Raw genomic sequence first — 16,313 nt, 5'->3', positions numbered from 1 at the left:
TGGTTTCTAGACCTTTGTTCTTTGAGAGAGAAAAGATTATCAAAGAGGGCAATATTGCTGTTAGACAATGCTTCTTCACATTCATGTGAAAGCATATTGAAATCAGGTGATATCTCTTGCTTATAAAAATTTTCCTCTCAACTACTGTAATAAATATAGCATGAAAATAGACAGAAACATATAGGAGTAAGACATTTATTGAAATCAGGTGATATCTCTTGCTTATAAAAATTTTCCTCTCAACTACTGTAATAAATATAGCATGAAAATAGAAACATATAGGAGTAAGACATTTCAGCTATTTAGACACAGTACTAATTAATTATGATGGAAAATCAATTATAGAAATATAAAGAATAGAAGGACAACAGAATTAACAAAGCTGGTATAGTAGGAAGTCAACTGAATAAATTTATTTGGAATAAGAGAAATTAGTCAAAACACTAAGCTTGCTGTATACAAGACTTTTTTTTTTTTTAGGAGAGGAAAGGTTACAAAAACAGATGGCAGAAAAAGAGCAAGATCTAGATGGAATCTTGATAGATAATGGATTAATTTGGAGGAAAATTCTCCATAGTAAGTTAATAATGTAATGTTTTTTTTTTGTAGTACTATCATATTCTGTGCACCTCCTGAGGGTGGACAGGATATTATGGAATAATATCTGGATAAGGCATATGATAAGGTGCCAAGAGAGAGAAGCTATTCAATACGCTACAGTTATATATGGTGTCAATGGAGCATTATATCAAGCAATACTTAGTCTTTATTTGAGTTGTAAGTCAGCAGTTAGAATTGAAGAAGTACAGGAAGATGGTTTCGTGTTAAATCTGGTGTGAGACAAAGATGTACATTATACCCTCTGTTATTCATTATCTATATGGATCACATTATGAAGGAAAGTGATATCAAAATTGGAGATGTTAATGTCAGCTCTTTGCTTTATGCTGACGATGTTATACTTATCAATCCACGAGTATGCAAGATTTCTTGAATAAATTGAATAACTGTTGTAATAGATATGGTATGAAGGTCAGCAATAAAAAGACAAAGACGTTGAAAATGTCAACTGCATTGTGAACAGAGAACTTGTGGAACAAGTAAAACATTTCACCTACTTAGGCTCGATTTTTAGTGAAGATGGTAAATTAAATATGGAAATAGACAACAGAATCAAAAAATCAATTGAATAAATTCAGATGGAATAAGAGAAATTAGTTGGAACACTAAATTAGCTGTATACAAGACTGTGTTTAAACCAGTTTTAACTTATGGATCTGAGAGCTGGGTCAGAAGTAAAACACTTGACCAAAGACTAAAGACTGCAGATATGAGAGTTCCTAAGAAAGATTATAGGCATGAACGGCAATATCTTATTAAAAACGAGGACATTAGGAAAGAACTTGATATTGTCAACATCCAGGAATGCGTTAGCAGAGCTAATCTCAGGTGGTATGGTCATTTAAACAGAATGGGCGAGGAAAGATTGGCAAAACAAGTATTCTCTGGCAGGAAAACGATATAGGTGGTTTGATAGGGTACAAAGTGCCTTAGACGACAGAAATATAAGATCTGATAATATTTGGGTCTTGACAAGTAACAGACTGATCTGGAGGAAAATTGTAGAGAGGAAGTTAGTAATGATGTAAATTTTTCATGTAGTACTGTCATATCCTGTACACCCCTTGAGGGTACATGGCAGGAATTTGATGATGATGATAAATCATTTCATATAGTATTTCATCAACAAAATATCATTGTACTTGCTTTTTATGAACACTCATTGATGAAGATGACAACCAGATAAAATTCTGAAAAAAATTACAGTACTGGGTGCTATCTTTAGTATGACTTGGGCAATGTAAAACTGGTAACATTTAGTTAGATATGAAGGAAAACTTCTAAATGTAGATCTGGATTGCGACATGTGAGAAAGTTTTGAAAATGATGACAAAGTGAACCTTGAGTGTCTGCAAAGTGATTCTACAAGAACAAGATATCTTTTCTATTATGGATCAACCCTAAGAGGGAAAAGGAATAGGTGAAGTAGAAATTAATAAGCACATTAGTCAGTGGGACTGAATGTAACATGAGGAAAATTCACATTAGCATTAGAAACCTCAAGGATTCTCAAAAGCAAGCAAAAATAATAAAATAAAAATTGCACATTACTGTATCTAATTAGCAGCCCTGTGCTCCCAATGGAGTGAAGTATGTAATTAAATAATAAATCTGCAGTTAGAATAAATTATATACTGTGTGTGTGTGTGTGTGTGTGTGTGTGTGTGTGTGTGTGTGTGTGTAATGGTTAGGGAAGAGTAATTTAGGTTATCCTGTGTTTACATTTTAACAATGACTGATATTCTGTTATTAAATAAAACATACATCAGACACCATGTTTTTGTAAAGTTTAATGAAAAATCAGAGAAATAAACACGTAGGTTGAGAAGACTCATGTTTACATCTACTGAGAGACAGCAGATTAAGGAAAACTCCCTCCCCCATGCAAACAGACAAGTCAGTAGATTGAAAACACCTGATATAGTTCGCCCACCGATTTGAGGTCCCTCGACACTTCTGCGCATGTCAGAAAAAGGAGAATCCATTCCGATAATAGGGTAATCAGTCTGTCCTCTGGGATGTAATAATAAACAAACTGAGTTTTTTATTATTACAGGTCGGAAAATTTAGCTTTTCTTTTACGAACATTGCTGTTTTTAAAGTGTAACTATTTTGCTTGTATAGCAGTTGGAAAAATGTACGTAGAGTGTTAATAAAATTAAAAAAGCTATAGCATAAAACAAAAATGTAACTAAGTTTATTTTTAAGAAAGTTTTCTATAAAATAAAAAGAATTATACAGAAAAACAGAAATTATTTCAAATGAACTTAGATATTCCAAACTTACAGTTGAGAGAACTGAGGCACTTTAATGTCCTAAACTGATTAATTATTTATGAGTTGTTGTGACTCTCAATAGCATGCAAAAAAATGTTGGAAAAAATACCATTGTCAAATTCTTTTACTCTTCAGAGTCATCTGAATCGGTGTCCGAATCGCCATCACTTTCACTTAAACTGATCACCAAAGGTTCGCACAATTCTTCGATAATTCCGTCTCTTTTCCAATGAGGTGACATGAGAGCAATATTTTCCCCACTTTTGAACTGTAATACTTTCAATCGCCTGTTCTGAAAGCTTAAAAAGTTTCGACATGTCAATATCCCCAGTTACGTTGCGATGGCGAATGAAACTTTTCACTTCTGCCCAAACATACTCAAAGCTAGAAATCCATGCTCTTTGAGCATCGTGTCAAATTTAAATAGTTTAGTTGTGGGCGAGTTTCTTTTGACCAAATTAAGCAATTCAATTTTTCGCATATCTGGGGAATGAGAAATGTTATTTGCAGAGAGCCAATCCATAAGAACTTGCTTCTTATTAGACCAATTTGGAACTTTGTTTAATCGAATAGAGTGATATGAAGCGTTATCAATTATAACAACAGCATTTTTAGGAAGGTTTGGAATCAGTTTTTCTTCTGCCCACTTTTCGAAAATTGTAGAATTCATTTGCCCATGGTAATCTCCAATAGTTGAATTGGCTTTGTATAGTAAGTTTGAATTCGCTAAAAAACCCATTTCTCCACCCGCACACAAAATTATTATGCGCCGCGAGGCATTTCCGGTTTGTAGCACTCCACATTCTTCTTTAGACTGCCAACATTTTCCATAAGTTAAATTACTATCAATCCAAGTTTCATCTAGATATACAATTAGTCTTTTCTCAACTCTGAAATGTCTTATTGCTCTCAAATACTGCGTTCTACATAAAACAATGTCACTTTGCTCCATGATAAGTTTCCTTTTATTCTGGGACTTTTTAAAACAAAATCCTATTTCATGAAGTATTTTCTTTAAAGTTTCTCTTTTCCAAGAAAAATTAATTTTTTCTTTAAGCACAGGAATCAATTTCGGAACAGTTGGCACTCTTTTCTCGACCACGTAAAATTCGTGAATAGTTCTTCTTATAACGTCTACATCAAAATCATTCAAAGCTACGGTTTCGATGGTTTTTACGCCCGCAATTGCACTTGCACGTTTTATGACTTGAGAAAGGGGAACAAGAAGACGGCCTTCTGACGATTCTTTTTCGCAGAATGTCAGCACATTATTCAATATTCTTTTGTAAGAGCTACTGAAACGTGTAACAATAGAACTTGTTGACTGTACTGGATCCATCATATACAAATTAATAATAAAAAAATAATGCAAAAAGAGAACAACAAAAATCAAGCTAGTACTAGTACAGTGACAGACAAGAAAGCATGTGATTTCGCATGTTGGCGACCAATTCGTACATCCTTCATTTCTTTCTCCCCTTCAGCATGAATCGACTATTCTTGGCACAAAGCCAAGAAGGGACCTAGAAGTGGTGGGCAAACTATAACATTAATTTTAAAACAACAAATCTTAGTCTTTAAAATTTTGATTGATTGGTCCATGACTCTGAATCTTGCTGTTTTTCCATTAAGTGCAGAATTCCTCAATTTACTGTTATAATAATGAATGTACATTGCCGCCCATGATTGAATTTATCTGTTTTTCTATATCTATATATATATATAATGTAACAAAAATAATAGAATCAGTACCATTATAGTGAACTATATCAAAAATGTTCTGCTGACCATCTATAGTACTATTAATTTACTTTTTCTATTTATTCTTACTATAGGTGCTGACCTATCTTTTTGGTATTTGGGCTTCAGTGATAATTGGTGCCACAGGACTGGAAATAAATTATGCTATGTGGCCAAGGGAAGAAATAACTGAGTTATTTCTGTTGAGTAGGTTACCATATTCTCTCCCCAGACTTTTTAAAAAGGAAGAATGGAGTGTCATGGCTGGAAAGGTGATATATATATTTCTTTTAATCTAGTCAAGATATGTTAATGGATGACTTTAAAACATTAGATACACAATAAATGCATGGCTTCTCTGATAATTATGGTTTGGGTAGCTGTGCTAAAGCATTTATTGCTGATATTCTTTATAAGAACAGTAATCCAATGTGACAGTTGATTGTCGGGTTAGATTACTGATGAGCGTTATCCTGGAACCATTTCGTTATATTTTAAGTTTTTACATTCAGCTCTAAAATAATGCTGGAGTTAATATCCCCTTGATTTATATAATTTTGCATCACCAAACTGAAGCCTTTTGACTCTATATTTCAGTAAATAGTGCATTTATACTGTAAGTGGGTACATGCACATTGCAGTAGAAGATAGTATTTAGATAACTGTTTTATGTCCAATTCCTATGTTTGGCCAAATTAACAGAATTCGTAACTAGTGGAAATGTGAATGGTCTACTCTTATTCTATAACCTAACAGGTAGTTTCTGTGTAAAGCTCCCATCCACCCACTAGCTTTCATACTGTTATGGTACAATCAATGTGATGATAGGCTATTAGAATGGAATCATTAAGGTAGCTGCTGTGGCATACAGGCAGATTGTACATGACCCAGGTACTGATTTGGTTTGAGGCATTACAAGCTCATTTAAATTTCCTTTGCTACTTTGAAGAGTTGGTTAGTTTGAGTTGCCGCAGACAAAAAAAAAGTTTTCTTAAGGTGATATTACGTATATAGCCTTTATTGAAATGTGTGTGCTATTTTACTTTGTCTGAAGCATAATTCTGTACTATCAAAAATCTTAGAACATCTTATTGTTACTAGTATAAAATACATCCTGAGCATCTCTAAAAATTGAAATAGCTTGGATCTATAGTAAAGTATCACCAACAAGTTATTGGAATGTTGGCCCATTGGACACAATTCTGTTCTAAAAGGTTTTGGTTATAGTAAATTAAACATGTATCCAAGAATGGAATGGTGTTTTTTTTTTTTTTTTTAACAAAACTTAAACGTTCATTTTACCACCCTTGTGTGATGACTTAAAAACAATATAATTGTTCAAAGGTAATCCTTTGTACCTTGAGTTAATTTTCAGGGTAGATAATCTATCAAATGATGGAGACTGTTTGTTCAGAATACTATTATTAAAGGATTCTATTTTTTTTTTTTTTTTTTAGGTTCTGGAGTGGCTTACAGAATTTTTGCAGAGATGTCATATTTCTCAAGATATTAGAATGCATATTCAACAATGTTTTATTTCAATTCGTGAATGGAAAGAATTTTCCAAAGGTTCTGCCTGGACACAAGCTGTTTTACTATACACAGCTGCTAGTTAAATAACTTAGAAATGTAATGATGTAAATAAATGAATAATTAACTGAACAATACAATAAGAGTAGTCTGGAAAAAATAGTTCACTATTAGAAGACAGTAAATACTGAAAATTTCTGTCCAAATGAGTATATTTGTCAGCTGAATTGTTTTTATTAAACCCCAAATTTTGCCTCAGTGAGCTGATAATAAATCTTCAGACTTGGTGGCAAAACAACAGCATGCTGAAAAGACCCTATAAATGTATATTCATTAACTACTGCTAGAACAGGGGGCTGAACCTACAGTATGCTAGTATTGCATGAACTGTCTTGGAAAAAATAGTGCGTTGTCTGAAGTCCATGATAAATACTTTTTAAGCCTTTAAAAAATGAACTCATGATGGTTAAGAAAATCATTCCTTGGGAAGAAACTCTTCTGGATAGCTTTTATGTTCCAAAGGTTGCTAAGCTGATTCTATCCACCACTTATTCAAGAGATATGCAGCTGGACAACCTACCAAATTTGAAACATAAAAAAAAATGATTACTCTTAATCAAATGTCCTATTTTCAATTAAATTTAACCCCAGAAACTGGAAATGGGTGGTGAGTGGGTTGCTTTTTCCTCTGCCTATCTTGAAAAGCGCTTTAATGAGAGCACTTTTCAAGATAGGTAAAATGAACCAAGTAATGAAACAGAAGGCTGGCTTTCTATATGAGGTCAAAATTTTTTTTTACTCCACATACTTTCAATTATATGGTAATAAATATAATTCTTTGAATAATCAACCTAAATCAACATTTAGGTTGATTATTCAAATCCTACTAGAAACTAGTGTTAAGTTTTGGGTCCATATCTCTGATAATCTAAGCACCATTACGTGCTTCAATAATGCTGATTGATTTCTGGATTATAAATTACATGACTTCAAAATTTGCAATATATATTTAATTACATTGTAATATACAGTAGAATCATAAAGTAATAATTTTGCATATTCTATACATTTTTACACATTCACATTAAATAAATTACACTCCAGCTGCAATTTGTCTCTGTATCCTTTCCATCATTTTGTTATCTAGCTGTTTCTGACGTATTACAACTACTATACCACTTAACACTCCAACCAAGCCTACGGAACTTTCAAAGATCCAAAAATTACGTTCTTCCAACCAGAGAACTTTACTGCAGCTAAAAAAAAAAATAAATAAATAAAAAGATCACAGATGAATGTCCTTCTGTTACAAAAGCAAGAAAAAGCCCCAACCACAAGGGTGGTGATGTCCTTCTGATTTGTTACAAACAAATCAGAAGGACGTCATTTCTAAAAGCTTATCTCTGCAGAACTTTGGAAGTTTAGTTGTTTACAAAGTTACTGCCCTAGATTATGGCTATGGATTTTACTATTAAGTAGGAATATTTTTCTTTGCTGACCCACATACAAGTTTTGCAAGATATTGGGTTGTAATTGTACAGATGATTATACCAGTTGTTTTCACCACATATACTACTGCCTTCTGGGTTAGGAAGAACAAAAAAAAAAGTAATATATAGAAAAGTTAGTCTGATGTGTGGAAAGATCTAATTAGTAACTTCCAAATATGATAAAGAATCATTCCTTGGTTTCTATTTAGTTTACCTTGTGAATGGATGACCATTGTAGCCATTAAAGTTAGGCATGGAGCTCTTTTCCCCGAGCTGTCTTTTCTGTTATTTACATCTCCAAACTTCTATATGTTTGCCCTATGGTAAAAAAGGCCACAAGAACATGGAATATTATAAACTCCATAATGTTTGTTGAAAGGGTTGCAGTTCTTATGTGAACATAATGAAAAAACTAGTATAGTCACAATGGGTTTGAAGGCCACTCTTATGTCATGAGATTTTAAGAAGTTACCAATACAAAAGATGGAAACTGAGGTTCTATAGCAAATGTCAGGAATTTGTTGAACAGGAATAGAGAATACAGGTAACCCTGATGTTAGGTTCCACAAAAATGCCGCATTATATAAATCGTGAGACTCGGATCACATAGAAAAGGTAGGGTTAGGTTCCGAAATCTTTTTTTTTTAAGATTATATAAACAATGACATATCCAACTCAGGTAATTCATGTAAATTAAGAAAACAAACACATAGTATAAATTGTACGTAAACTTCCTTGCACATAATACATAAATGTTTATTTTAATCATCAGAACTAACATTTTGTAGATGTTCTTTATTTACGAGTGCCAGACGTCATCATCACTTGAAATCATTATTATAATTCTCATTGCATACTTCGGCTGGTTTAGTTATCAAGAAGTCAGTAATAAGACCTTGTTTACCACTATGCTGCAATTTTTTTTATTAAGTTCATAATACAGAGCTAAACAAATATCCAATTTTCTCGTGAATTTTTCAGAGCACTCTGAGAGATCATTATCCATAAAATAACTTTCTTGTCAAGTCCATTCCTTCTGCTAATTTCTTTAATGGATTCATCAGAATCTTTGGCAGAACTTTCCCCACCCTTTGGTTTGATGTCATCTATTAATTGTACCAGTTCCTAATTTAAATCTATTTCTCAATTGAAGAGATTGGAGCACTTATAAAGAAGTTCGCAAAGGTCGAGTCTCATGTGCTGATCGAAATTAAATGTATCTTCAGTCTTGTTCAATTGTTACCTTAGCAGTTTACAGTGGGTGGGTTTATCCCTATTAACAAAATATCACAAAAGCGTTCTAAGTGGCCATTACTATAAAAATATTGTTTAGCTTGAGATTAACACACTTATGATTTTTAATGCACTTTCCAACAATAAATATTTTATATGGTAAACAATTGATGTACATGCGTGCTAAAGGGTATTTCCCCTAATATAAATTCGCTAACTATAACTACGTGTGCGATATGGCAGATGCAAATTTAATTTTTAAGTCGTGTGTTGAAAATATATATGAAAAGATAAAGGGGCACTACAATTTGTAGACCACGTTATACGAGGGTTACCTATAGTATTCTTTCTTTTTCTTAGAATATCCATTGCTCACTAGTAGAGAGTAGACTAATTATTCAATTTTTAATAGAGATCACCCTTTTCTTGCGTATGTATTTTGATATATGCTGAGAGAGAGGGGGAGAGGCTTTTTTTTTTTAATTTAAAACATGTAAGAAAGGTGAATTTAATTTTATGATGGATGAAAGAAAAGCCAGCAACACTGCATTTCCTAATAAATATGTCATCTACATATTTCCAAACTGAAGGCTTTTGATTTGTAGACATGAGGAAATGTTTTCCACTATTAGATCCTAAATGAAGGTTTCTTGGAAAGAAATCATTCATTTAGGGTCTAACATATAAAAATTGCAAACATGGAGAAATGCCTGCACATCAGTTTAATTAAAAGTGAAACTTCCTCACTTTAGGTAAAAATTTGTATTCTTTATTTTAGCAATTGTGATTAATTTGAGATTTCGTTTTGTATGTCTTAAAAAGAGGAATAATGTGAATTAAATTTAAGCCTTACTTAAGCTATGTAAAAGCTGTTAAGTATTAATTCCTGGAAGGCCTAAAGCTACACGTGTACAGCGTAACGCTGGCTGGTATAGCTTATTCGGAAAATCATGTAACCATGTATTCCATGAATCAGAGTATATCAGCGTCGTAGTAATGAAGGATAAGCCAAAGGGTGAAATTAGTAAGGATCGTATGCAAAAAGGGGGCACTCTATAGGAGTATAAGAGGGGGGGGGGGGTTATCGTTTTGTCGTATCATTTTCCTGTTGGGTGGTTCAGAAGTTGGCGGGCAGTTTCGTGTAAAGGGGGGGGGGTGAAGTTCGTAAAGAAATGAATCTGGATTCTATGCAAAGCTGAAGAAAAAAAATTCCAGTCCTAGCAGAATCAAGCTATCATTGAAAAGCCCCATCGAGTTGTTCCTGAAACGCAAAGATTTTTGAGTCCGTTTCCGGCAGAAAGAATGAAGATAATGTAACCCCTACATTGGCGTATAGACAGCCAAAACAGATGAGAAATATCCAGACAAACACATGGTGCAGAAAGACGTGTAAAAAAAGTCGGTAAGGTGCTATTGCTCTAATTTAGTGTGAATGTTCATTAGAAGAAAGAAGATTGTTTATGATTGTGAAATTAAGAACTTCATAGTAGGGAACTCTGTGAGCAAGAAGAAATCTTTTGTAAGTTGTATGTGATAGGATTAACTTCATGCGATATGAAAGGTAGAATTTAGTGTCTCAGTAACATTAGAATGGTTGGAAGTTTGTTCTTACAAGTAATACTGCTAGAAGGAATTTAGCTTAACTTATCACTTGATTTATATCCCAATGTGTAATTACTGTGTTTAGCATGCCTTATAAGTTTTAATTAGTTCGAGTTTATTTAGTATTGAACATAATTATGTGTATGAGTTCGTATTGTGTTTTAGATATTCCAATAAATATGTCATATTTTCCTGATTACGATTCCAAATTACCACTTATAAAAATAGAACCTATTTTGGCGGGAAGAATTTTAGAGAGTGAATATAATAATAGATTTAGGTCACGACTGCAATAATCTAGATCTATACGGCAGTTAAGAATCTAGTATTGTATCCCTGAGCAAGGATCTTTTCTGCTATAGGATACAATCCTAGATATAAAATAAGATAGAAATTAAGCATAAATGAGTACAGAAACAGTGAATATATAACAATAAAACAACATTTTAACACCACGAATAAGTCAGCACATGGAGGAGAGAGAGGGCTTCCCATTGATAGCACTTTATAAATTTTCTCATTCCATCTGAAATAATTTGACTAGAGACAATGCTTAAATAGATAAGAGCCATAACTTCATCCACAGAAACATTGGTGAACAAGGATACAACATCTCAACTAGTTAGAAATTTCTCCTAGTTTTGTACGAATTGTTGCAAGTTTTTGATGGAGTCTATGTCGGATGCGGTTCTTTGAAAGTTACATACAAATCATGCAACATTGTTTTTTGTTCTTCATAATCCAAAAGAAGCTACTTATCATCTCTACTATTACAGCCTAATAACCCAATGTCTGCTATTTTATATCACATTTGTGTTTCAGTCAAAAATTTTACATACTCATCAAGAAAAACAAGTTTTTATTATCACTCATGCAATGGAATTACCCCAATCATTCAAGCATTAAATCACCCTTTTCTCTAGCTTACCGACTTAACGATAAATTTATGTTAGAAATAGGAAATATCAATATCTTACCTTCTATAAACCTCACCAGACATCTGACATGACACCACTTCTTTGAATCCAGTTGTAACACATGCAGGAAGATGTCTGCTAACCTGCAAATATAAATATTTGAAGTACAATGAACAAGTTTCCAGACCAGTAAATGCTATAGTTAATACATAATTCCATAGCCTACTGTTGTAAAAGTGCCTTCATATAGTTGTCATGAGGATCATTATATTGCTCTCATAACTAATGCTAAGAGCAGTATCCTACCCAGAACTGCAGAGTAAACAAATGTGCAGTACACTGTTTAACAGATAGCAAACTTTAATAGCTTTCAATAAGGAAGCCAGCTGAGGTTACAAAGAAATATTAGTGGTGTACAAATACAGCAGGAGTGAGAATGTAGAAAATACATGTAACAAAAATTAAATACAGGCTGTCACTCAGTTGCACTGAATTAACAATTTTAACTTATATGGAGCATTAAAATTTAGAATAGTCATTCCCTAAAATTAAATATTTGTAATAACACCTGAACTAACATACCAATTTCTTGTATGCTCAGTAGGAGAAATACCAGAAAATCATCTCAAAATATGTGTTTTATGATAATTCCAGAAACCTGTATAGACCAAACATACTTTAAGCCTCCAAGCAGGAGTCTAGGCACAAAAATATCAAAATCTAGTTTGCCAGCTTGGTTAATATATCTATAACAAACAAGCTCTGGGTATGGATATTTTGTCTTCAGGTAGTAGATGAATTTCCTTACCCAGTGTGAGACTACCACCTTGCTTATTGGAGGACAGGAATTTGATGATGATGAAAAATCCTATATTTGATCCACCAAATATAGCAGTTCACTTGTAGTCAGAGGATGCATCTCAACAGATCATAGTATGGTGACTGCTCTTCTAATCATGACATCCAAACCAGTACCTAGGTTGTCTGCAGACACTTTGGGTGCCTATATATCACACCTGAATGGTACAGTGAAGAGGCAGCAGCTACAATCTCAATAGCTGCCTTACTATTTCCGTTCTAGTGGCCTCATTGCCAGAGTGATCACACCATAACAGTATGAAAGCATCTCTGGCTCACGCTGCCATTCAATGTGCAAAGCACAAAATGGTATCACTGTAGTGGTTAGACAAGATTCTAAGAGGCATTCACTCTTCAACATACATGAAGCATGGATAAAGGCCATGCATTCCCCCCACCCCACAAACATGACCTCAGAATAATCAGCCATATATGCAGTGATGGAGTCCAGCACCTTGCTAATGCTAGGTCAGGGCTGCTGCTGTTGTCAAACATTCACCTGTTCTTAATTTGATCAAGCAGTTACATTATTTTAATGCAAGAGCCTTAAATTCTAATAATGTACTAAAAGGTTAACCTTTTGTGGATGAGAGTTAAACAAAAATAATTAGTCCCCACACACACAGGAGATAGTTGCAGTGTTTCACACATTGCTTGATCCAATAATTACATTAAAACTGCAGCAAAATGCTATGAATGAAGAGGAACTGTTGTGACAACTACCACTCTTAAGTTGAAGTCACAGATTAATCATATTCTATCTAATAGTGATAATTTAATCTGTGCAATGTTGAATAGTGCACAGCATTAAATTTGTTAGACACCTGTGGAGAAGGTTTACTGTACTATACTTCTCCCTCCTTACTATCTTGCTTCCAAACATACTCAACCACTTCTTTCAAGCAGGTTCTTATTTAAATAATTAAGAATTATTTTAAAAGTTCATCTCATTAATATGAGATAAACGATTCAGAAGCTATATTCAGTTTGTTATAAAACTGATCAACTTTAAAATACCTGAGCACAGTCAAATTAAAGGGCCAACGATAACATTTTTGTTACACCTTTGTAATAAAATCCCGAATAGACTAATCATTTTCACTGGCTTCCCATTTCCAACTGCAGCATGGTAAAGATGTCACAGCAGTTGCTATCATGAATGAGATAGCAACAGAGAAGCAGTGAATACCAGATATAGGAATGTTTTTGGAGAAAAGAGCACAGTAGGAATAATAGTAGTAGGAAGTACCTACTGGATTTCTGTTCAGGACATGGATTAGTTATTACTAATATGTTCCTACAGAAATATATTCAGTTGGAGAGAGAGGAACAGAAGTATACACCAAAGGATGATTATCACTTTCCCTTTGCAATAGGAAGTGATTAGAACTGAAGTTAATATATCAAACAAGAAAAATACATTCAAAATGAATGATATTTGTATACATTTAAGACTAAGAAGTTTAGAGTTAAATATAGGAAAACCTCACTTAACACAAATTAGATATGTGAAATGATACTATTTCCCCACTTTAAGTGAGTGATTAATCAGTTAATGCATGCAATTTTTTGCATAGCAGAAAAGATGGAAGTCTAGCAAGACTTTCATGTCTCTTAATGTAATATAATGATTGTGCAAAACCTGGGATACAGTGAGTCTACAGTTTGGACTATATTAAATAATAGCAAAGAATACAATGAACAGGGAAAAGTTGCTACTACTGCTTCAAGCATGCAGATCACCCAAAATAGAAGCCATTTAATGATCGAGATGAAGCATCTTCTATCACTCTGGATTGAGGATTGTTTTATCTCATTTAAAGAGACCAAATTTCAAAAGGAATGTGAAAGCTTTACTGCAAGTCTAGGATGGTTTGACCGTTTTAAAAATTGAACTGAACTGCAGAACATAAGAATAACTGAATAATTTGCTAGTGCAGATAAAGATTCTGTGGCCAAGATTCCTGAAGAATTGCAGAGGATGATTATGACAATCGGCAAATATTCAACATCAATGAAATTGGTCTCTATTGGAAGCGTATGCCAACAAAAACTTTCCTAACTGAAGCATCTCAACCAGGATACAAAGTATGTAAATATCGACTTACTCTTTTATTTGGAGACAATGCAGAAGGCGACTTTAAACTCAAGCCTATGTTAGTTTATCGTGCACAAAATCCAAGCTCTAACATTATTGAAGAAATCAGCACAATTGGATTTAATGAACTGGATAATGAGGATGTGAGAAATTTGCTCAATTCCCAATTCAGAACATTTAAGCAAGAATGATCTCCTTCAAGTAGAAGAACAGTATGCATATGAAGATAAGGAGTGCAAACAAAAAGAGAATGTTACAACTAAGAAGCTAACTGCAAAAGAACTTGAGCTAGTTTTCAATCACATTGAGCATGGTAAGGAAATTTTGTTTGATGCTGATCCTGATACGGAACGAAGCTTCGAAGTCTGCCGAAATCTTGATAAAGCGATCGTCAGCTATCGGAAATTGCATGACAAGATGAAACTATTCAAACATCTTTACTTAATTTTTTTGTAAAAAAGTAGCTCATTAAAAAAAAAATTTAAGCAATTGATTTTATCCTCTAATATTTTCCAAACATGGATGAATTATAATTATTCCTATCGTTTATAATGGATTAATTCACTGTGTTAAACAATATTTTCCTGTATACAACAAACAATATTCAAAAATAAAGAAAAAGTTTGAAGATAAGAACCAAAGTGTTTTCTTTAGTCTGAGTCTAAGGAAGACACGTTAAGTTGTCTGAAAGGATAAAAAAAAAACACTAACCTCATGGTTGGCTCAACAAACAGACCTGGAAAAGAACAGCATCAAATGTCAATTAGCATGAGCCCAGATAGAATAATATGTCATCTCTGGGAACATGCTAATTAACTTGAGTCACATAAAATTTAAACAAACAGATTACATGATAACCACAGTACAGATATTTTGTACTGAAGAAAAAAAATAACAGTACTTCATGTGCAGAAATAAATCAAAAGAACAGGAATATAGAACAACTGGTTCACCAATTAAAAACAGTTGCTGGGAGCTAGAAAGTCTGCTCATCATGCATCTCAAAAAATTGGCGTTATCAAATCCAATTAATAGAGTACATAATGTGCTCTCTCCATCAAGCAAAAACTTCTCACTCTCAAAACTTTAATGGAATTAAATGGTTACACCCCACATCAAATCCAGCATATTACTGACTCCTATGTTCCAACCCCTTGTATTTCTGAACCTAGTGGTAGAATTTTAAAGGCTTATCAACTTCCCACATATTTTTTCATTTGTTAACATTTAAAAAAGACAAACTTTCACCTCTATCTTTAGCTGGTGCTTACCAGATTCCTTGTGAATGTAATGTGACATATTTCAAGCAGACGGCTATTCTGCAGAAAAAAAAAAGAATTAGTGAACATTAGTATTAACACTGAATACATTAAACCTCAAGTCTGGTCTGGCATAGCATCTGGCATGATAAAGCTCATCTTCTCCATAAAAGCAGTTTTAAATACGAACGCCTTTTCAAAGAAAGTTGTAAAGCCCTTTTACATCGGCCTAACCTGAATGAAAACAATTCTTCCCCTACCACCACCACCACCACAAAAAAAAAAGTTTGGAAGATTCTCATTTTATGTAAACATCCAAACAGTTATTAACATTAAATTCGAGCTTGCAGCAACCGTTTAATTGGTAAACACATATATGTTCTTTGATTTGCTTGTTTTTACAGACCGATGTACTTTCATTAAAGTTAATTACTTTGGTTATAGGTATGCCACAGGTACTTTTAAAGATTAGACTAAAACGTAAGAAAGCTAACATACACATAAAAACTAAACGAAAAGCACTGGGAATATTTTGGTAAGATGAGATGGGAGAATATACTACAGGATCTTGAAAAAGATTAGAAAAGACTTGCATAAGAGGGGTGGCCTGTGCTTGAACAAAATTGGCATTAGGAGCCTGGAGACATTTATTGGGGATGAGACCTAATACAGTGATCACCAGAGAAACT

The 16,313-nt window shown here is 33.5% G+C and overlaps 2 protein-coding genes across 2 annotated transcripts in view; one reads left to right on the top strand and one right to left on the bottom strand.

Moving 5' to 3' along the window:
* The window catches only part of LOC150099747 (focadhesin), a 381,450-nt gene extending 375,167 nt beyond the window's left edge, over window positions 1-6,283 (top strand). Inside the window, exons 33-34 of the mRNA XM_090403693.1 lie at window positions 4,733-4,909; window positions 6,095-6,283. Coding sequence (XP_090259819.1) covers window positions 4,733-4,909; window positions 6,095-6,253 — 336 coding nt within the window. The 3' untranslated portion in view covers window positions 6,254-6,283. The remainder of the gene's footprint in view (window positions 1-4,732; window positions 4,910-6,094) is intronic.
* An 872-nt stretch (window positions 6,284-7,155) lies between these two features.
* The window catches only part of JTBR (jumping translocation breakpoint protein JTBR), a 57,922-nt gene continuing 48,764 nt past the window's right edge, over window positions 7,156-16,313 (bottom strand). Inside the window, exons 3-4 of the mRNA XM_090403517.1 lie at window positions 11,470-11,552; window positions 7,156-7,423 (exon numbers count right to left, since the gene is read on the bottom strand). Coding sequence (XP_090259643.1) covers window positions 7,261-7,423; window positions 11,470-11,552 — 246 coding nt within the window. The 3' untranslated portion in view covers window positions 7,156-7,260. The remainder of the gene's footprint in view (window positions 7,424-11,469; window positions 11,553-16,313) is intronic.

The sequence above is a fragment of the Typopeltis vanoorti genome, chromosome 14, assembly GCF_054136105.1.
Source record: "Typopeltis vanoorti isolate ZY-2024b chromosome 14, IOZ_Tvanoo_1.0, whole genome shotgun sequence".
NCBI lineage: Eukaryota > Metazoa > Arthropoda > Arachnida > Uropygi > Thelyphonidae > Typopeltis > Typopeltis vanoorti.
The sequence above is the reverse complement of the archived record's forward strand: the minus strand, read 5'-3'. Positions and strand labels throughout refer to the sequence as shown.